This window comes from Myotis daubentonii, chromosome 7 (genome assembly GCF_963259705.1).
Source record: "Myotis daubentonii chromosome 7, mMyoDau2.1, whole genome shotgun sequence".
Classification (NCBI taxonomy): Eukaryota; Metazoa; Chordata; class Mammalia; order Chiroptera; family Vespertilionidae; genus Myotis; species Myotis daubentonii.
Genome location: NC_081846.1, coordinates 42102219 through 42126327, shown reverse-complemented (window position 1 = coordinate 42126327; position 24109 = coordinate 42102219). Strand labels below are relative to the sequence as shown.

The following is a 24109-nucleotide window of genomic DNA, read 5'->3' as shown; positions in this document are numbered from 1 at the left end:
TAATTTCCTTAATGCTAGTAAATGTAAACTTTAGAAATGATCTCTTTGGCAATTTTTATTTCTTATTTTGTAAGTTGCTTATTGATGTTCTCTGCTCATTTTCTTCAACAGTACATAGACTTTATTTATTTGTTCAAAAATCATTCCAAAAATGTGTTGGATTTTTACCTACCCATTTCGGATTCAGATCTCAGAAACTATTTTTGAATGACAACCCCTCCCCCACACAGTGTACTTAATTTTTTACCTGTGTGAAACATATCTCACAGATATATCACACACATGTCTCTCTCCCTCTTTAACTCAGTCACAGGATCTCCCTCTGCATCCCAACTTTGACCTGATCATAATTAATACTTTAATCTTTTCACTCTTTCTTACTAAGTAGGCAGATTAGCTACGTTGAAGGAGGGGTTAAGTCAAGAATATATATTGTTTTAGAATTCTAAGAAGTGTTTGAGATGAATGATAATGTTTCATAAATATTGTTAAATATAAGTGAAAGATTGAACCTATTAAAATATAATCATTGCTTATTTTTTCTGTCCTTTAGTTCTTTGCTACATAGATAACCTGAGACTAAATTTGGTTCAAAGAAATGTGCTTAAGGTGTTCCTAAGATAATGAATATACCTAAACCAGTAAGAATCTTAGATTGATTTGTCCCTCTTTTAAAGTTTATAAAATTTATTTTTAGTTTAATAATTACTAAAAGATATTAGAATTCTGAAGGGCAGCAACATTTATTACCTAACCCAATATTTAAAAAGTAGTGTTTTATATAAATATCTGGATGTGTGTACACACACAACAGTCACTGACAAATGTCTAGAATTTACATCATGCATTGTATTAAACAGGTGGTTCATATAAAAATGGTAACACCTAGAGGTATAATAGAAAAAAGCTGTCAAGGACCTCGTATGTCAACAGGCCCTGATATCCATCACTTCATCATGGGATCTGAAGGTAAATATAACTGCAAATTTATTATGAAAAAATACATGTTACTGACTCAGATTTGTGAGAATCTGTGATATTGTGATATCAGATATTTGAAAGAAAGACATATATAGTTAAATAATAGTGATATTTTTTAAGTTTTATTACTTGAGTACTTCATAAAGTTTTTATGAAGAGGACATCTTATTAAATTTACTTTTACATTTTACTTTTTTATAGTTTTAGAGACAACTTGGTCTTTTTGGTTTTATTTGATTTTTCTTTTAGAGTTTTTAATAATATTAAGAAAAGTAGTTGTTAGGATTAAAATAGTTTGCTTTAACATTTTATATTATAACATTCTTTAATGTCTGAATAATTAGGGGGAAACAGCTGATAAAGTATTGTTTCATGACTTGTCTTTCTATAATTATATCTGTTATTATTGCTATTTGCTTTGTTTAAGAGGAATTTAAAATTCTGTTGATTCATATACTTTTAAAACTTATGTTGGTCTTTTATTTTTTTCACTACTGAAGTGGTATCCTTTGCTTGGCTACTTGATGTTGTATAGATTAGAATGTAGTTCTCTATTTTATTCCAAATACTTAATTCCTATACCAATCAGAAAAAAACTAATCTTTCTTCTATTTTGCAAATTAACTATTATGTAGGCACTGTGAATTGAAGGTGAACATGTGCTCATTTTTTAATTCTTAGAATGGTAGAAAGGGAAACTCCTTAAATACAGAGAAATAAGATAAAACAGGGTTTCTAAATTAGTAGAGGAACTCATTACTTACTTCAGAAGGTGGTACAGGCTGAAAAGAAGATAGATTTTGGAAACATTTAGCTATACACATGGATAAAAACAGTATATAATAACCTAGGGTAAATTCTAACTTTTGACACTAATATCAAGGAGGGAAAAACACACTACTAGTATGTGTCTTAGGACATGCTAGAGGTCAACTACTGAGTTTATGAATAGTGGAATAGTTTAGGTCTTTTTCATAACAACCAATAACAAACTTTTGTCAAGATATCTCCCCAGTTTACTCTTAATTTTCGAATTTTTATTTTTTATATTTTTAATTAAATTTATTGGGGTGACATTGGGTAATAACATTTTATAAGGTTTCAAGTGTACAAATCTATGACACGTTATCTGTATATTGCATTGTGTGCCCACAGTCACATCTTCTTCCATCACCATATAATTGACCCCCTTTACCCTTTATTACCCCATTCCCCTTCCTTCTGGTAATCACCATACTGTTGTCTGTGTCTGAGTTTTTGTTATTTGTTTTTCTTGTTTGTTCTTATTCCTTTTCTGATCAGTATACTCTTCTAAGGAAAAAACAGAACAGTTTTAATGACAAAAATAAAATGTTAAATTCCTTTAAATAATACAGTTCTCTATTATTTTGGGACTTTTTGTACTATTGCATCATCTGAAAGTTAACTAAAAGTATGTAACTTTTTCCATCAGATGTCAAATTGAATAACAATAAGTGTCAGAAATTATAAATATAAATTATCTTTTCAAGTAACAACTTTAGACATTTTTTAAATCCCATTGATTAGCATTTTAAAAATTCTGGTTGCTAGGTACTATGCTGGCACACTCAGGACACAGGTAATAATAGACTATAATAATACAGTTCAATAAATTCTTTAATAGAAGTAAACACTGGAAAGTATAGGCAAAAGGTCACATGAATGGGTATTAGGAAGACTTCCCAAGAGAAGCCATGCTCAAAGTGGTCCTGTAGGGTTAATAAGGAGAAAGTAATTTCAGACAGGGTTGAGGGATAAGGTGGGGGAGAATTGTCCTGCAGGGAAAACTGCATGTGGGCAGGCTTAGAAGTAAGAAAGAACCACGTCTGCTTTATGAAGCTCTCAGTTTTTCCAGTAGAATGGGAACATAAGATTTAATTGTAGGGTAGAGTGGGCTGCAGGTTGAAGGGCAGAGTGGTAAAGGTTATAGGGGTTAGAGATAATATGGTCTTTACACCTTTTAAAATATTTTGAACTTTATTAAAAAATTGGACTGCCTCCTTCTAGTTAATTATTGAATAAATTTAAGAAAGACAAACTCATATAATAAATATGTATAAAAACATATATGCTAGGGTAAATTACTGTATTTAAATGAAATTTTCTTACAAATGTGCATGAAGAATGCCATAATGATTTAAGAGCATGAACTGTGAAATCTATTAGATATGGATTTCAATACTTACGTTTTTGTAACTTCGTGTAAATTAGGTAATTTTCTATTCCCAGTGACCTCAGCTATAATATGAGGATAATAAAGTAAAAATCTTAATAAGCTTTTTGTGAGGATTAAATGAGATTATGCTAAGCAGTTTATAAGCATTCAGTAAGTACTCAGTAAATGTTAAATTTATCACTATTGTTTAACTTTATTATTTTGGCATTAATGACCTTTACAAGTGTATTTATGGTCCCTAATCCCCATGTCTGTATGTATGTGGATGTAAACTCATCCTAATATAGGCTAGGAGATAGCATGATTGAGTAAGTAATTTTATGTGAAATCATATTCTTTTATAAAATGTATTTTTATTTGCTATTTTCAACTATCTAAATAATAACCTCCTGCCTTAACTGTGAATCATAAACTTTTCCTTGAGCTTTAATAATATTTTTCTTTTGTTGCAGTTAAATCATGTGAGGACAATCTTGAAAGCATTATCATTAAAAAGCCTCATTTTCCCCCTATCTTACTAAGTTACACATGTGACTAACCACTTTAATGTTTTTGTCTTGTTTGGTGTTACGAATTTCTTGTAGTTTATTTTAACAAGCAGCTTCTCATTTTAAATGCTCTAACATGATCAATATAATGAAAATTATAATAAATAGTCAAAGCATTCGAAATGCTTTGTATTCTTTTCCTGTGTATGGAATTTACTAGCAGTAACCTACAATGATTTGCTTTTCTATTTGGAAAGTGGTTAAAAGTACTTGTTTTAAAAACCAAACCAAACCCATGACCCACCTTTTAGCCTTTTCTGTAGGATGAAATAGGTTAAAGGCTTACTATAGGTTCTTTTTTTGTAGTCTTACTAGTCACCTTTTGGTTAAATAAAGCTTACTCTTCACTGGATTCCTCAAGAGAGGCACAGATGTATATCACATGAGTTTTGGAATCTTCTAAACTGGTTTTCTATGGCCTTAATACTTGCAGGTAGGCTTGAGTGGATGTGATAATCCTTAGGTCACACTTTCTTTCCTTGTTTTTTGAAAATGCTGCTCCACTGTATGTTGTTTTAAAGAACCCTGATGCCAGCTTTCATACCTTTGTAACTCGTTTACTCTTTTTTGCCTGGAGGCCCTGAGAATTTTTTATTTCATTATTGTTAAAATTTACTGCTTTTACAACTCAAGAGTTTATTGCCCTGTCATTTTGCTCAGGTACCTAGTACACCATTTCTGTGTAAAAATTCAGATCTTATTTTATTTGTGGAAAATTTTTTTTTGGATTTTGGTGTTAAATATTAGGGGTTTTTCCCATTGTTTTTATTTTTCTTATATCTGATTTCCTTTCCTTCTTTTCCATTTCAACCACTGTTTCTCTGACCTTTTTTCTTGATTTTTTTAATTTCATTTTCATTCTCTTGGTTATTTTTCTATCTTTCTTCAATGCCCTTTATTAAATTTTCATTTGAATCTATGCTGTTCTGTTTCTTTCCTGAGTTTGGTCATCTCTTATTTCTTGCTTTTTGTCCACTTAAGTTTTTAGTGTTTATATTTCTGACTTAGGAATTTTTTCATATCCCCAAATACTTGTTTGACAATATTTCAGTTTGAAATGTGTTACAGTTTTTAGAATCATGGTTGGTTTGGGGAGGGGGAGCTTTTCACCCACAGAAAAGTTTTTGTTTACATTTTCTGATTTTTTCCAGTAGGCTTTTATGGATTTGGTCTGCTTTTCTGTTCCTGTTTATTATTTGGAAAGGATTCCTAGTTTGAGAGTGTTTTTTTGTTTTGTTTTGTTTTGTTTTGTTTTGTTTTAGTCACTTCTAACCTCTTTTGTGCTCCTTGTTTTATGGATGATGGTGGTTTTGTTAAGAAAAGGCATGACATGCCTGTGTCTCTTTCATTTCTATGAGATTTGTAATTTTTCTTTTTTATTTTAATATTTCCCTTCACTGCTTTATCTTCAAGGAGTACCACACTTCTCAAAATATGATGTTCCCTTGAATATATGCCCCTTGTTTCTCTAAGGCTGCCATTTCTGGTTCCTCCCATTTTCAAACCCCTCCAAAAGCCAGGGCTATGGATTACCAAACCTTGTATAATATTTTGACATTTCTGTTGCACTTTCGCATTCTGGGGTTGATTTTGACTGTGCTTCCTCCAAGTCCTCCGCTACTCTATATTCTTTATCTTTTGCAATCTTTTTTAAAAAAATATATATTTTATTAATTTTTTACAGAGGAAGGGAGAGGGAGAGGATAGAGAGCTAGAAACATCGATGAGAGAGAAACATCGATTCAGCTGCCTCCTGCACACTCCCTGCTAGGGATGTGCCCACAACCAAGGTACATGCCCTTGACCAGAATCGAACTTGGGACCCTTCAGTACGCAGGCCGATGCTCTATCCACTGAACCAAACTGGTTAGGGCTCTTTTGTGATCTTTTAAGCCTCCTCTTATTTTCTGCACTTACAAGCTTGTAGCAGCTGGAAGGCTGTAGAAGGTCTTTTGGAATTTTTTAAAAATCTCTACTTACAGGTAATTTGAAGGTCATAATGTTTTTTTTGTTTTGTTTTGTTTTTTGTCTCTTTGTAATACTGAAGGTATAGTTCCTGAGTGGTTTTATTTGTTTTTCCTTGAAATTTGTTATTTTTGAGTATAAGATTGATTTTTATGGGTTTTTTGGGGGGCTAAGTAGAGGGAGAGGATTCAGAATCAAATGACTGCCATTCTTCTCTGCCTTGAAGTCACCTGAAAGTATATTTTCAAATTATGAAAGATTTTATTTACTTCAAGCAAATACTTATATTTTATATTAAATAATAATTGAAGCATTTAATTTTCTTTATTTTAAAAATGTTTTTATTGATTTTTAGCAAGAGAAGAAGGGAGAGGGATAGAAACATGGATGTGTAAGAGCTACCATGATAGATCAGCTGCCTCCTGCACGTCCCCTACTAGGGATTGAGTCCGCAACCTGGGCATGTGCCCTGACTGGGAATCCAACTAGGAACCTCTTGGTTCATGGGTTGGTGCTCAACCACTGAGCAACACCACCTGGGCAAAGCATTGAATTTTCTTAAAAACATATTTGAAAATTATTTAAAAAAATTAATTTTATTAAATTGATTGGGGTGACATTGGTCAACATGAACATACAGGTTTTAGGTGTGGGTTTCTATATTACAAAATCTGTATATTGCATTATGTGACCACCATCCAAAGTCAAATCTTCTCGTCATCTTATATTAAGACTCTCTTCTCTCCCTACCTCCTTCCCTCTGGCAACCACCACAGTGCTGTTTGTGTTCATGAGTTTCAGTTTTATATTCCACATATGAGCAAAATCATTAGGTTCTTAGCTTTTTCTGACTGACTTATTTCACTTAGCATAATGTTCTCAAGGTCCATCCATGTTGTTGCAAATGGCAGTATTTCTTCCTTTCTTATGGCTGAGTAGTATTCCATTGTGTATATGTACCACATGTTCTTTATCCAGTCCTCTATCGCAGGACACTCAGGTTGTTTCCATGTCTTGGCCACTGTGAATAATGCTGTAATGAACATAGGAGTGCATATATCTTTGTGAATACATGATTTCGAGTTTTTTGGATATATACCCAGGAGTGTTATTGCTGGGTCATATGGTAGCTCTATTCTTAATTATTTTGAAGAATCGCCAGACTGCTTTCCATAGTGGTTAGTCCAGCCTACATTCCCACCAGCAGTGAATGAGGGTTCCCTTTTTCCACACCTCTCCAATACTTGTTATTGCTTGTCTTGTTGGTAATGACGTCTCCTTTTTTTCCCCATTGACCCCTTCTAACCTGCACCCATCACCTCCTTACCCCCAGGCCTTCACCACACTATTGTCTGTGTCCATGGATTATGCATATATGCATATAAGTTCTTCCCACCCACCCTGCCTTCCCTCTGAGATTCTGTAGTCTGTTCCTTGTTTCTATGTCTCTGGATCTATTTTGTTCATCAGTTTATTTTGTTCATTTGAGTCCACATATGAGTGAGATCATGTGATACTTGTCTTTCTCTGACTGGCTTATTTTGCTTAGCATAATACTCTCCAGGTCCCTCCCTGCTGTCTCAAAGGGTAAGAGATCCTTTTTTTTTTTTTTTTTTTTTACTGCTGTATAGTATTCCATGGTGTAAATGACCACAACTTTTTTTTTTTTTTGGTAGGGAAAGAACATTTTATTTGGAGGCTAACAAAAAGACAATACAAAAAAATTTAATTCAAGCCTCCTTCAAAATACAGTAACATCAATTTGCTGATTCCAAGGGCAGTAATAAAGTGGTGTCACAAGATATATTTCTTAATCATTTTTTCTTATAAAAATTGTTTTATCTTTTTTTTTAATTAGTTAAGGTATTACAAATGTGTCCTCATCCCCCCCATTAACCCCCAACCTCCTCCCCCCCCCCCCGCCCCACACACTCACGAACCCATCCCCCTTTTTTATCCACTCATCTACTGATGGGCACTTGGGGGTTGTTTCCAGATCTTAGCTATTGTAAATTGTGCTGCTATGAACATAGGAGTGCATATATTCTTTCTGATTGGTGTTTCAGGTTTCTTAAGATATATCCCTAGAAATGGGATCACTGGATCAAATGGCAGTTCTGTATTTAATTTTTTTGAGGAAACTCCACACTGTTTTCTGTAGTGGCTGCACCAATCTGTATTCTCACCAGCAGTATATGTACTATGGCTCGCTCCCTTTTCTCCACATCCTCACCAGCACTTGTCATTTGTTGATTTGTTGATGGTAGCCAATCTGACAGATGTGAGATGATTCCTTATTGTCATTTTAATTTGAATCTCTCTGATGATTAGTGACTGAGAATTTTTTTCATATGTCTCTTGATCAACTGTATGTCCCCTTTGGAGAAGTGTCATTTTTTAATTGAGTTGTTTGTCTTTCTTTTGTTAAGTTGTATGAGTTCCTTATATATTTTGAATATTAGCTCTTTATCAGATGTATCATTGCCAGATTGTTCTCCTTTTCATTTTGTTGATGGTTTCTTTTGCTGTGCAAAAGCTTTTTATTTTGATGTAGTCCCATTTGTTTATTTTCTCCTTAATTTCCCTTGCCCTAGGAGTTGTATTGGCAAACATACTGCTACGAGAAGTGTCAAGATTTTGCTGCCCATGGTTTCTTTTAGGATTTTTATGGTTTCACAGCTTACATTGAAGTCTTTATCCATTTTGAGTTTATTCTTGAATATGGTGTGAGTTGGTGGTCTAGTTTCATTTTTTTGCATATACCTGTCCAATTTTCCTAACACATTTATTAAAGAGACTGTCTTTATTCCATTGTATGCTCTTGCCTCCATTATCAAATATTAATTGAGTGTAATGGCTTGGGTCTATTTCTGGGTTCTCTGTGCTGTTTCATTGATCTATATGCCTGTTCTTGTGCCCATACCATATTGTTTTGATTTCTATAGCTTTATAATATTGCTTGAAATTAGTAAGTGTGACACCTCCGGTTTAGGATTTCTTTGGCTGTTCAGGGTCTTTTGTGGTTCCAACCACCATAAATTTTAGGAGTGGTGGTTTGTTTATTTTTAATTTCTGTAAAAAATGCCATTGGAATTTTGATAGGGATTGCATTGAACTTGTAGATGGCTTTTTCTAGTATTGACGTGTTAACAATATTAATTCTTCCAGTAAATGAACATGGAAGAATGATACCTTTCTATTTACTGTACTTGTGTCTTTGATTTCTTTTATCAGTGTCTTGTGGTTTTCAGAGTAGGGATCATTCACCTCCCTGGTTAAATTGATTTTTAAGTATTTTATTTTATTAGATGCTGTTGTAAATGGGGTCAATTTATTTTTTTTTATAAAATTCATTGGTAGTGTATTTAAACACTATTAATTTTTGTATGTTAATTTTGTATCTTGTAACTACTGAATTTATTGATTAGTTCTAAGAGCTTTTTTGTTTAATCTTTAGGATTTTCTATATATAAGATCATGTCATCTGCAAATAGAGACATTATTACTTCTTCCTTTTCAATTCTGATGCCTTTTTTATTCTTGCCTGATTGCTCTAGCTCAGTGGTCGGCAAACTCATTAGTCAACAGAGCCAACTATCAACAGTACGATTGAAATTTCTTTTGAGAGCCACATTTTTTACACTTAAACTATATAGGTAGGTACATTGTTATTAACTTAATTAGGGTACTCCTAAGGCTTAGGAAGAGCCACACTCAAGGGGCCAAAGAGCCGCATGTGGCTCACGAGCTGCAGTTTGCCGACCACGGCCTAGAACTTCCAGTATCCCCACTGTTCCTACCCAGGCAAATTAACTGACCTACAGTTTTGCTGACATCTCTAATAAGTTTACCTTTGTCCTTCCAATTACCTTTTACCACATTTTCTGCTATTTTACAGAGTTTCATTACATAAGCATGATCGATTAAACCAGGGGTGGGGAATGTCCAACCCATGGGCTGTATAAAGCCTGAGAAATAATTTGGTCTGGCCCTGCCAAGGCTTTAGGAGTGAGTTAATAAAATGTTTAGCAGGCTAATTTTTAAGTTGATAATTTTGAATGGTCCCGAATGATGTTATAAATATTCAAATAGCCCTTGGCAGAAAAAAGTTCCCCACCCTTGCTAAGTGAAAGGAGCCAGTTAAAAGACCACATATTTTAAGATTCAATTTATATACAATGTCCAGAATAGGAAAATTTATAGAGACGGAAAATAGATTGGTGGTTGTCTAGGGCTGTGGTGTGTGTGTCAGTGGAGTAGGGAGTGGGAAATAGAGAATGATTGTTTGATAGGTTTCTTTTTTGGAGTGATAAAAATCAACTTAGATTATGGTTAATGAAGTTGCATATATTGAATTTTATACTTTAAATGGGTGAATTTTATGGTCTGTGAATTATAATTCAAAAAAGATGATAAAAGAAAATCGAATCACTTTTCTTATCTTTTAAAATGGACAAGATATATCTTTTTTTTATATATATAATTGGGCCCAAATTGCAGAGCTTTGTGATTTTACATGTCATAATAGGGCCACATTTGATATCTCAGTAGGAAATCTCCTCTATATGTGATCTAATGTAATATAATTTACTTTTTATGGACTTAGTACTTTTTAATCTTGTATTATATATTGACACTTTATTTTAGGTATATTATAAATTTATTTGGAGCTTTGATTTTTGTAATACTTTTCATTTATTTCAAGTGTTGTAGTGAAGTTCCACAATTCCAAAAATTTCCCTTTTTCTTTTTTTTAAAATATATTTTATTGATATTTTACAGAGAGGAATGAGGGGGATAGAGAGTTAGAAACATCGATGAGAGAGAAACATCGATCAGCTGCCTCCTGCACACTCCCTACTGGGGATGTGCCCGCAACCAAAGTACATGCCCTTGACCGGAATCAAACCTGGGACCCTTGAGTCCGCAGTCTGACGCTCTATCCACTGAGCCAAACCTGTTGACTTCTTTTTCTTTTTTTATAATTCGCAGTTTACTAATAGTATTAATAATTTTTATCATTAGTACATCAGAAACCACTGATTTGAAAAGCTTGGCTTGTGAATACAATTGTTTTTAGCCATGTCTCTTCAAATATTGTAGTATAGATATATAGATCATGTAGTTACATTTAACTTGTTTATTTTTCTCTGATTTGTCCCCCACTCCTCCATGTAAGAAAGAAAAGAATATTTGTTTCATTGGTGCTCCTCTTGTGCTATATATTTATGATAAGTTTTGTCTATTAAATATCTGGGGTTTTTTGTTTCATACCAGGGCATCTCCTTTGCCTTTGTCTTTTCCTTGTACGAATTCTTAAGAAAAAAGGCAAGTTGTAATGGTTCCTCTAATTTCTTCTGTCATCTTAAGTGCTCGTGGAAAGTTCTTTTTGTCCCCAATAAATTGTTCTCACAGTAAAAATAGGCATGAATGCATATAAGATACAAAAACCTGTTGCTTTTCATATATCTTTTTCTTTTAGTAAGTTGTAATACTTTTAAAAAATGTATTTTTATTGATTTGAGAGAGGAAGGGAGAGGGAGAAAGAGATAGAAACATCAGTGATAAGAGAATCATTGATAGGCTGCCTCCTGCATGCCCCACATGGGGATTGAGCCCACAATCCCAGGCATGTATCCTGACCGGAATTGAACCATGGCCTTCCTGGTTCATAGGTTGACGCTCAACCACTGAGCTATGCCCGTCGGGCATAAAACTATTTAAAAATACCCTTCTTGGAGAAAGGTAACCTTAAAAATGTTTTAAAATATTTATGTATAACCAAGAAAAATGTATTCTATAAACTTCTTAGAAATTCGAAAATTTGCTTAGTTTTTCTAGAATTCCCACAGAATAGATTAAATAGATTTAAATATGAATAATAGAATAAATTAATTGAATAAATAGATAAAATAGATTTAAATATGATTTAGAAAATTGGCATGTGACATATTGGATTATTCCCCCTTCTTTTTCAGGAACTCTTGGTGTGATAACAGAAGCTACAATAAAAATCAGACCAATCCCTGAATACCAAAAGTATGGCTCAGTAGCTTTCCCTAATTTTGAACAAGGAGTAGCCTGTTTAAGAGAAATTGCAAAACAGGTAACAAAACAAAACAACAAAAACAAACCCACACATATATACTTATATTTAAAATTCTACTGCATAATTGATTTTTATGTCACATATAATTTTCATATTTTATTGTGTTATATTTGTAATTTTTTTTACCCAGTCCTATGTGAAATGGTAATGTTGTAAAATTATCCCTTTAAGTGCAGCTGCTATTTTTTTTAAAGTAATTATACACCTACTTCTTGGTTTAAAGAGTGTTATACAATTTTAAGCCAAGGTAAGAAATATACGTGGGTTAATGGCTTCTAATGACTTTGCCTTTTATTTAATGTTATGTTTTCTTAAGTTATTTTTGAGTAAGATGGTTTGTTATGAATTGAAGCAATATTTAATTTTTCTTAAGAAATTTTTGAAATTAAAATAAACAGCTGAATAATAAATGGCCCAGACATTTAGAAATTACATATAAGTAGTTAAACCAATTCTTAGAATGTGGTGCTACCAGGCCCTACTTTGTTTTATAATATTACCTAATCTATAGCTTAAATTAAGTATTATAATTTAGTATAGCATAATATAATATATTTAGTTAAAGAATTTCCTTTTTTTTCTCTCTTCTTAAAAAAGGGATATATTTTTCAAGAGTTTTAAAAGACGAGGTAATGCAAAGTAATTTTATTTATTTAGTTCAGTGTATCAGTGTGGAAATTCTTGCATTTCTTTAGGCATTTGATTCATTGTTTGAACTACAGTGGTTTGTGAAAAATTCTTACCTCAACATTTCCTAATAGGACCTAGTTAAGGGAATATACTTCACATTCTTCTTGCTTTCTCCAAACTCCTGGAATTCTTTAATACCTCAATTATATTGGACTAAAATCTTGAGGGCAATGGAGTTTTCTTTTCTTTTAAAATATATTTTATTGATTATTTACAGAGAGGAAGGGAAAGGGATAGAGAGTTAGAAACATCAACAAGAGAGAAACGTCGATCAGCTGCCTCCTGCACACCCCCACTGGGGATGTGCCCACAACCAAGGTACATGCCCTTGACCGGAATTAAACCTGGGACACTTCAGTCCGCAGGACGACGCTCTATCCACTGAGCCAAACCAGTTAGGGCAACAATGGAGTTTTCTAATGTTACCTATCATAGGGTATCCTGCAGTTCTCCAGAGCAGAGTGGAGGGAGGATCTGATAAGGCAATAGGATTTTACCTATCGAGTACTCGATATTTATTGTTGACTTTATAAGGTACCCAAATGGAAAGTAGTGAAGAGTCCTATCTTCCAACTATCCCAAAAGGATCACTATGAATGTTTTAAAGAAATTTAAGATAAGCAAAAAAAAGTTATATCTACCCACATATTTACCGTTTTCATGCGCCCAGTTTTACTTTCTGAGACACTCATTCTTTCTAAGTTTCCCACTTTTAAGAAGGTCAGCTCTATGGACTTCTCAACTAATCTAACAGTTAGCAAGGATAATTTTTATAATTTTCAAGTAGCTTCAGTTACTTATCATTTAGATTGCTTCTCCCATCAAGAATTGGTCATAGGCCCCTTAATATTGATGGTCTTACTCCTGGGTGCAGGGGAGAGTTTACAAAGAAGCATAGTCCTGGAATGAACATTCTTGAACTTGTGGCAGGTCACTTTGGTGGGGTTAAAGTATAAATGAGTACTGAGAGTTGAAATCCTTAAGTGCTCCTAATTTACTGCAACTTTGGGGATAGATAGTATTATGCTATGTGTTTGCTAAAATAATAATATGGTAACAATATATTTAAAAGTAGAATGATTAAATAAAGGAGGAGTGAAGATAAGTGTTAGGAGTAAATATCTGAGCAATAAGCACTATAGTTCAAATGTGTTCTTATACTAAAAGCGTCACTTAAAGGTCAAGGATAAACCTGTATAATTTTATTAACCAATGTCACTCCAATAATTCAATTAAAAATAAAACAAAAAAATAAACTAAGATGAATTACCAAGAAAAAATTTAAGATACTACAGGTATCCTATATAATAAAGAGGTAATATGCAAATTGACCATCACTCCAACACACAAGATGGCCGCCCCCATGTGGACACAAGATGGCCAGCAGGGGAGGGCAGTTGGGAGGTACCAGGCCTGCAGAAGAGGGAAGTTGTGGGGGACCAGGCCTGCAGGGGATGGCAGTTGGGGGCGACGGCCAGCAGGGGAGGGCAGTTGGGGGCAATCGAGTCAGGAGGGGAGCAGTTAGGCGTCGATCAGGCTGGCAGGGGAGTGTTTAGGGGGTGATCAGGCTGGCAGGCAGAAGCAGTTAGGGGCAATCAGGCAGGCAGACAGGCAAGCGGTTGGGAGCCAGCAGTCCTGGATTGTGAGAGGGATGTCCCACTGGGATCGGCTGTAAACGGGCAGTTGGACATCCCTTGAGGGATCCCAGATTGGAGAGGGTGCAGGCTGGGCTGAGGGACACACACACACACACACACACACACACACACCATGTATGAATTTCGTGCACCGGGTCTCTAGTTGAGAAATAAAAGAGCTACTTGCAAAGCATTATGGTTTTGCCTCTGAATACCTAGAAAAATGGGAAGCTAATCCATAATAGATTATATTTTCTTGTTATTTCAAATTCTCCTTAATGAATAATTTTTTAATTCTAGTATTTTTACTTTGTATTATAATTTATTCTTTGTGGTAAGTACTTTTATTTTTATTTACTTTTTATCTTTGTCCAGATTGACTATTCACCCCAAAAGCTTTAGCATTAAAGGTATATTTCAGATTATCTCTTGTTCAAGTTTTGAATGACATCTTTTTAATTTACCATTATTGCCTTAATATTTTATAGCAAAATAAACATAAAAATTTTTAAAATAATTATACAATTTATAAAACTAGTCTGATTTGTATATATTTTTAATAAAATATCTCAGTTAGGTTACATTCAGTCTATGTTGGCCAATTCTGTCCCTGCACAGTATCTCCACTCTGTGGAACACAGATTTAATGTTGTTATATGGTCTTTGGAGTAGAGGAAGACATATTTTAAGCATTTCTGAGTGCTCCATCTGGTTTTTCACATTTCAAATACTCCCATGTAAATATATCTAGGTTTCATTAATGCAAAAAATGTACAAGTGTATCAAAATCTTAAGTTTATAATTTTATTACAGTTGAAACGTTGAATTTAAACATAAATAATTGGTGCAATCTGATGTCATTTTTGTTACAATTTTATATGCCCTGATAGTAACAGAGAGAACTACTTTTGCTAATGAAAAGCAAGGAATGAAATTTTCCTTCCTCTTTACATAAGCCAGTAAAATGGCCTTTAATTTGTTTTAAGAAACGCTTTAGATATTCACACAGTGAATTATATTGAATTATCTTAGAATAAATAAAGATGATAATTGATAGAAAGTGCCACCCTGAGGTTAAAAAGCAGATAAAAAAGAAAGCTCCTTTCAGTCTATAGTTTGAATAATTTGGTGTTTTGTACTTAACAATAGACAATTTTAGAGGTAACTACCATGTGACTAAAAAGCTTGCCTTACTTGGAACAGATTAAAAAGTCTAGATAGGTAACATTTTATTCTCAAATATTGCTCTTCTGGGATGGGTTGAAGAGATCAACCAAAGAACTTGTATGCATATATGCATAACCCATGGACACAGACAATAGGGGGGTGAAGGCCTGGGATAGAGGACAGGGGCAGGCTAGAAGAAGTTACTGGGAGGAAAAGGGGGACATATGTAATACTTTTCAACAATAAAGATTTAATTTAAAAAACATTGCTCTTCTGAAAGAAACAATTAAGTTACTTCACTTTTTGGGGAAGTTACACATTTTGTTCCTATTACAATGCACATATAAGGAGGCATTATTGTTTACCTTCCCTGGAAATGGATAAATGCTAGCATTATAGCATACAGACATTTACATAATAGTTTATAGAATGTACAAATTTCACATGTCAAGAATGTTATTTTATGTGCTTCCCTGCTTTGTAAGAGTATTTTCAGGCAGAAAATTTGAGAAAATTACCAGATTTTGGCACTATTCATTGTTCATTCTGCAATTTGGATTTTCAGTTGATAGCAGAGGAATTAAGATCCATTAAAATAGACGGTACATGCTTTATGATTGTGCCAAATTCCTGATTGAATAATGAGTTGGCTGCTTATAATTCTTCACTGTCATTTTATAGACTTCCATTTTGCAGTATTTTCAGACTTTGAAATGGGAAACTATTTTGGATGAATATCTTTTGGAAAGGAGCATATGTGATTGTTCACAAATAGAGAAGGGCTCTGTGTGTATTTTCATCACTGTTCTTACTGAAGGAAATAAATTGAGCAACATTATACTGGCAGCGGAAGGATTCTGCTAAAGTCTCTCTCATCAGATCTTTGTCCATGTGAGGAATTTTCCTCTTTCAGTACTTCACTACCTTGTAAGGAACTAGAAAGGAAGATTTAGTGGAAGATTAATGTGATTTTATCTCATAAGTGGCAATCCAGTATAATCTCCATCTTTACTCAGATGGGTAAGTGACTTTTAAGACTTTCTCAGAAAGTAGATTCTTATTAAAGCCTCTCTAAAGGGGGGAAATTTTGTTTTTTAATCACCAGAGCAGTGTCAGATATAATATTTTATTATTCTCTTTTATTGTTGGTTTAAAAATAAATTGAAGGGAAAACAGTGAAACAAGATCTAAAGCAATTTTTGAAGTTTGGTGTGTTTTTTTCTCCCCCTAATAAAAATTTCGGAGTTATGCCCTATGGTATTGAGAGATGAACAGTGGTTCCATTAAGAGGAAACACTGACTGTATATGTGGCATGGATTAGTATGCAGTACTCCAAAAACTGTCTTTCTGAGTATAAGAATTAGGTTTTTAGAAATATAGATTAGAAGGCAATTTTTTCTGTCACTACCTTTTGACAAGGGTAGCCCTTTCTACCTACCATCACTTTTATATTAAATAATTTTAAACTGATAGGGTGTTTTTTCCTAGTGAGTATAGGTCATAATATGGGAAAAAATACATAGTTTATGTCTGACACCTCAGAATGTTAATATACCTCAATTCTGAATTGTTCTGTTTCCAACATGATTTATCCTGGAGGGGTTCAAATACATGGAAAGGCTTAGCATTTGTAGTATAAAATAATTAAAATACCTTTACATTCAGTGGTAATTCTGAGAAGTAATTTGTTACATGTAGAAAATGGAATTGTTATTTTAAATCATTTTTTGAAAACATATTTTTCTTCCTCTAAAGCAGGGAGAATAACCTAGCCATATGTTGGTTAATTGGATTTACTCTGTTACCCAGCAAAATATGTTAAACTTTAGCACAGTTATAAGACATGCTCTTGACCAGAAGCTACTCAGAACAAGTCATTATACCTTTACTAAACTGAAAATGTAAAATTATGACTTGGGAGACTGTTAGGCATTAACTTTCGGCCCTTCTCTCAATATAAGAGGAGGGAAGTATCTACTCTATAATGTATTATTTCATTCTTTCAACTCAAGAGATAATTCTTATTTTAAAAAGTTCTTGTTGTTTACAATGTAGACTCCCAGTTGTAAGCCAGTATGTAATTTCAAATAGGACCAGTTATACAAGTAGCCTTAAATATGATATGATTCATCTGTGTTACCAGTTCTGATTAGTGAGGGGAAGAACTAATTCAGCCTCACTTTAAGCTTTTATATCTAGAAATTTGCATTAATAAAATTCTTTCACATATTTTTTCTTAACTCTAATTTTATATTATCATATCTTTTATGTGTGATAGTAGGTCTTAACTTTATATCCAACACAGTCCAATGGATATTATGTAAGTTAAATAGACATGGTTTTTGTCTAATAATCACTAAGGATGTTGCCTAATATATATTTTTCAGTGTTTAAATTTGTGTATAGCTATGCACAAGGGGTTTGGTTTTGAAGCATTGACTTCTGATACTGTATGAGATTAGTAGACTCTCCAGAATAGTCGTATGGCTCAGAAATTTGGGCTGCTCTAGAATCTGCACAGAAAGTTTGTCTTACTCCTTGAAGAAACAGATCTTTTTCAACTCAAAGATGATTTATCCCTCAACCATGATACCAGAGATACAGAAATACCATCTAGTGCTTCTATTTTATGGCTTATCCTTATGAAGTCAGAACAGTAGAAATCCTGCAGACATTTAAAATGTGTTACAAGACACCTTAAATGCGTCTCATCTGAATTGTAAGTTCTGTGTTTTTTTCCTATGGCAAGAGTTTATGAATTGGCTCCATAAAATTTTCAAAAATCTTTTGATGCATTTTTTACAGGAACTATTTAGAGAAAATTATTAGATTGAGAAATCTGTTGCTTTTTAAGTTAGTTCAGAGAATTCTAAGTAAATAAGACTAGTTGGAGTGGGGTTTTTTGTTTTTTTTTTTTTCAGGTTACATATTTAAGTGAATTCCTGTTTATAGCATCATTAAAAGGAAGAAATTTCCAGCAATTTGACTTAGTTTTATACACCTGCTTTAAGGCTAATGTGGTTATTTCTTCTTTGTTCAGATAAAACAAAGATATTAATATTTCTTTATTAGTCCATAACAATCATTTCCTCATATCTTTTCAGATTATTTACTAAGTATAAATACACTTTGGTCCAAGTCAGGTGATATTAGAGATTCTGGCATGGGCACATTTATCATAGTGGGAAAGAAATTAATTACTTCATTAACTTTAGTTCGAATAAGCAATTTTTGTTCGAGTGTTTCTTAAATCCCCTGAATGTATCATTAACTCACCATTGAACTTGGTAAAAATATTCCCTCTCATGTTAGTTCTAATCACCTACCACCAGGGGTCACTGTAACTCAAGGACCCTTTCCCCCTCTTCTTTTCTATGGAACACTCATAGCATGAGAGTGAATTTAGAGCCCAGATTCTCAGAACGTGTGATGTCTCTAACTTTTAAAGGAAATCTTCTGAGGTTTTTCTAACCTACCAAATTAGTTTTCATAGCAATTGAAACATAACCTAATCGTAATTATAGATATAGTAACCCAGAATGTTGTTCTTTTTAAGTTATTGTAACATTATTTTGGTCTTTTATAGGAACTTCTACTTAAATACTCTGTAGTGACAGCTTTTAATTTAAACTCTTAAACTTTTTCTGCTTTTTATTTTTAGAAAAATGTACAATGATGTACAAATTATCAATTTACAGAGGATCATAAAGACCATTAGATGCTATTTTTTTTAATTGAGTGTTTTACTTGAGAATTTACTTGTAACAGTAACTGGAAAACTCCATATACTGACTTTTCAAAATGTGCAGCACTGTTAAAACATGAGACTTATTAAAGTTATTGGTTTGATTTTGATAATTTTTGAAAATCAGTGTTGAAAACTAATATTTATTATATAGATACAAAAAAGTTTTTTAGCTTCTTAATATTTTTTATAATATAAGTCTATAACCATCCACTCTGCCTTAGGGTAAATAGAAACAGTGAATGACTGCCTACCGTATGTTACTCAGCAGTCAACTTAAATACAATTGAATATCGGTTGCTCTATGTAGCAAGTAACCTAAAGCCTCTCTCACTTATTTTTCCAACGTTTTCATTTGTAACTTTTTGCTCTATTTTTTATGTTGTATATGTTTTCTGCACCATTTGAAATTAAGTTGCATGCTTTATATGACACTTGACCACTAAATATTTCTCCTAAAAAAAAAGAAAAAGAAAGATGTTCTTTATAACCACATGCTGTTATCATGTCTAAGAAAATCAGCAGTAGTTTCTTAATGCCATCTAATATTCATTCTATAATCAGTTTATTCCATTTGTCCTCACAATGTATTTTGTGGATAGTGTTGTCAAACTCAGATTTTTGTCAAGGCCTGCATATTCTGTTTTAGTTGTTTCAGAGATTGAATTCCACTAAACATTTACTATACTAAATGTTATATACTTTTCCCCCATTTTCTGATGTTTGTTTGCCAATGTTGATTGTTTTCATTAATAACACCTGCTATTTAGATACAGGTGAAATAGAATCTGGTCAGTAGGAGATGGAATTTACAGGTTGTTGCTAGGAATTTAAAAGGGTTTTTAAAAAATAATGACAGAATGGCTCTGAATGCTTTTTCATATTTTACTGGTGTACTTAAGCCAAAACATATAAATATGTATGTTGTATGATATTTTATTTTATGAAGAAAAGAAACTTGGTTTAATCAGACTTCTGTGTTTTGTTAGAAGTTGATATGCCTATTTTAATAAAACATTTTAGGAAAATTGATTTTCCTTTGGTATTTTGGAAACTGGTAATATTTTTAGAAGCATTAACCTAACTACCAAGATATCTTTATACCAATGTTTGACATTACTGAGATAGATTTTTTATGACCATACTAGTGGCCCGGCGCATGGAATTCGTGCATGGGGTGGGGGTATCCCTCAACCTGACCTCACCCTCACTAATCTGAGACCCCTCGGAGGATGTCCGACTGCTCGATCCCTGTTGGATCGGGCCTAAACCAGCAGTCAGACATTCCTCTCATAATCTGGGATTGCTGGCTCCTAACCGCTCACCTGCCTGCCTGCCTGATCGCCTCTAACCAGTCTGCCTGCCGGCCTGATCGCCTGCAACTTTCCCCCCGTTCCGGCCTGATCACCCCCAACTGCCCCCTCTGCCGGTTTGCTTGCCCCCAACTGCCCCCTCCCCGCCAGCCTGCTTGTCCCCAACTGCCCCCCCACCAGACTGCTCACCCCCAACTGTCCCCCCTGCCAGCCTGTTCGCCCCCAACTGCCCACGGGTACTCTCGCAGGTAGCAGGTGCTGATTAGGGGAGGAGGGCATGATTGTTTCCTGGAACTGTAGTTATGGAAGCTTTGCAGAGGGTTCCACAGGCCTTGGAGGGGCGGGCTCTGGCCAGCAGCCCTGTAGCAGTGGTCGTCCCTGGAGGCGCTGGTGGGGGGCAGGGAGTTAGGGCACTAGGGGGCACTAGGGGGGCAGTGAGGCCAAAGGGGGAGTAACTGTCAAACCTTCCCACTTGGCGCCATTCTTTAAATTGTATGTGGCTGTTCCCCAGCTGTACCTGCTCAGGGTGGGGCTCCAATCTCCTGGAGTGGGGTGGGGGCCTGGCCAGGGTGGAGCCAGGCAGGCTAGGAGGGCAGGTTTAGCCGCACCCCCACCAAGGTTCAGCGCACTTCAGCTGCAGAGAGGCTTCAGCTGCAGCGACGGGGCTGCTGCTGTGGGGCGGAGGGGGGTGGGGGGAAGGGTCTGACCCTGGGGGGCCGCTCAGGTCTGCCTCCACCTGGGTCTGGAGTTGTAGGCAGGAGAGGCGTGCCCAGCCCCGGCGAAGGGGGCCCGGCAGTGGAGGGCTGTGGGCCCCGGGTGCCTCGCGAGTGCTGACGGGTGGTCGCCGGCGTACTGTTGTGGGTGCCCCTGGCGGGGGAAGAGATCAGAGTCGGAGGTGCGGGCTGCAGCTACCCCCGAGGCTGGGGTTCTCCCCGTCCGGTCAGCCTCTCCGTCCCCCCAGGGGTGCGGGGGCTGGGGTAGAGTGTCCGTCCGTCTCTCTGGGGGTGCAGGGGCTGGGGTAGGGTGTCCGTGCAGGGGGATTGGAAGAGCTCCCCATGGCTGTTTCCTCTTCCTTCTTCACAGTCCGGGCTCCTGTCAGGCACTCTCCTCAGAACCCCAGGAACTTGGCACCGGCCGCCCACCTCCTGCTGTGTGCGCATCAATATGCAAGTTGGTCGTTACTGGGACACCGTAACGGCAATTAGCGTATTACCTCTTTATATGTGTAGATACTTTTTTGTTGTTAACCCTCACTTCAGGATATTTTTTTCCCCATTGATTTTTAGAGAGAGTGGAAAGGAAGGGGAGAGAAAGAGAGAAATATCAATGTGAGAGTCACATCGATTGGTTGCCTCCCACACATGCCCCAACTGGGGCCTGGGAACGAGCCTGCAACCGAGGTACATGCCCTTTACTAGAGTCAAACCCAAGACCCGTCAGTCTGCGGACTGACTTTAATCACTGAGCCAAACCGGCCAAGGCATAACTATATACTTTTAATAAGATAAGGAAATACAAAATAAGATCATTTTCATGTAATTTTTTGTTTCAAATACAACTTTAAAACTGTGTGTGTGCATGTGTTTTAAGTGACTTTTTTGGAGGCTCTGTGCTGTATTTGAAATATTGCTCATCTAGCAGTCAAGATAGCTTGATTCTGGTTCTATCTTTACTATTTAATTAGCACCTGACTTCTGAGAGGCCTTTTGATCTCTCTGCTTCTTGTGTTCACACCTGTAAAAAGGGGAACTGCTACCTTGACAGGGTTGTTTTCTTATATTAAGTAAAGGTATGTGAAAGCAACTTGGAAACCATAGGATTCTATAAAATTCAAGGTTATTTTATGCTGTGATTATAAAATTATCTAACATTGTTTCTTTAGATTTGGCAGTGACTTTTTAATAGAAATTGAATTATCTCACCTTTAGTATCAAAGCTGAGTAAATAAGTTGTATAGATTTGAAAATAAGAATCTAGTCATTTTTCAGGGTAGAATAAAATGTGTCCTATGAATTATTTAAAAAATTAAGTGTCCAATTAAAAACAATAGCAAAAATGTCATAACACACAGTTAAGGTGTATATTAAGTGTGAGTGATTCCCATAAATCTCAATATTGTGTTGGTACAAATTTTATTGATAAACTAGAGGCCTGGTGCATGAAATTCGTGCATGGGGGGGGGGTTTCCTCAGCCCAGCCTGCACCCACTCTAGTCGGGGACCCCTCGGGGGATGTCCTACCACCAGTTTAGGCCTGATCCCCGTGGGGTCCAACACCCCTCTCACAATCTGGGACCGCTGGCTCCTAACCACTCACCTGTATGCCTGCCTGATCGCCCCTAACCTCTCTGTCTGCCTACCTGATTGCCCATAACTGCCTCTGCCTGCCTGCCTGATCACCCCTAACTGCCCTCCCCTGCCGGCCTGATCTCACCCCCAATGGCCCTCCCCTGCTGGTCTGATCTCGCCCCTAACTGCTCTCCCCTGCTGGCCTGATTGCCCCTAACTGCCTCTACCTGCCTGATTGCCTCTGACTGCCCTCCCCTGCCAATCTGATCTCGCCCCCAACTGCCCTTCCCTGCTGGCCCGATTGCCCCTAACTGCCTCTGCCTGCCTGATCACCCCTAACTCCCCTCCCTTGCTGGCCTCATCTCGCTCCCAACTGCCCTCCCCTGCCGGCCTAATCTCGCTCCCAACTGCCCTCCCCTGCAGGCCTTGAACTCACCCCCAACTGCCCTCCTCTCCCGGCCAGTTTGGTTCTGATGGGTCAGTTTCTATGCCAGTCAGTGTCTCTGGGCCTATCAACGGGGCCTGATCAGAAAGGAGGGGCTGATTAGCAGCCCCAGTGGAGGCCTGGAGAGAAATGGAGGCGTGGCTGTTGGCCAGGTTAGGAGAAAAAGAGAGGCAAGTTCTGATCAATGGCTGCCACAGAGGCTATGGATCAGACCCTGCCTCTCTCTCTGCAGGTCTCACTCTGGGCCTGATCTGCAGCCCCCTAGGCAGTCAGTGCTGGGTCGGGTGCCGGCAGCGGCCCCAGTCAGCCTTCGATCCTTACGACCCTGGCTCTTCATTATATAGATGATAATACTCAGAAGATAAATGTTTTAAAAGTTCATGACATTTATCAAAATTCTTTTATCTGAAAGCAAACTCTTGGTAGCAGTTTATCCATGTTAACAGTTTGCCTAGAAAATAAAATCCCATTTAGGGCGCAGCTCACCTTTAATTCTGTGAGAAAGTTGTAGCTAATTTAAACCTTGCTAGAGTTTGTGTTGTTATGTTTTAGCATTACAAAATGAATATGAATATCTGCTTTTCTTGTTTTTCTTCCCTTGCAGCTTTTATTGTGTGCCAAAGTAGACATGACACTGGTGCAGTTTTAGATGGTTTAGATACATAATCTTATGCCTCAAAGTTTATAGCTTTTTTCATACAAATAATCTTGAAAGATCTTAGAATTCTAGATACTATCTGATAGTTTTTCTATGGATTATGAGAAGGGATAAAAAGAGTAACAATTCCTAGACTTATCTATGAAGAAAGATGACATTCCTTTATTACCTATCTTCTTTCCTTATTAAATTTGTATCACATTTTTTCCTTTTTAAAACAGAGATGTGCTCCTGCATCTATTCGCCTCATGGACAACCTGCAGTTTCAGTTTGGTAAGAAAGAAATGGTGATTTTAAAATCTCACTAAATAACAAAAATTTATGAAATACCAGTATGTGCCAGGAAGATTACTGAGTGCAGAACT

The 24109-nt window shown here is 35.9% G+C and overlaps 1 protein-coding gene across 3 annotated transcripts in view; it reads left to right on the top strand.

The window, feature by feature from the left end:
• The window catches only part of AGPS (alkylglycerone phosphate synthase), a 135287-nt gene that overhangs the window by 65065 nt on the left and 46113 nt on the right, over nucleotides 1-24109 (top strand). For all 3 annotated transcript variants that reach the window (XM_059703983.1, XM_059703984.1, XM_059703985.1), the window contains exons 10-12: nucleotides 861-969; nucleotides 11670-11797; nucleotides 23966-24017. In XM_059703983.1, coding sequence (XP_059559966.1) covers nucleotides 861-969; nucleotides 11670-11797; nucleotides 23966-24017 — 289 coding nt within the window. The remainder of the gene's footprint in view (nucleotides 1-860; nucleotides 970-11669; nucleotides 11798-23965; nucleotides 24018-24109) is intronic.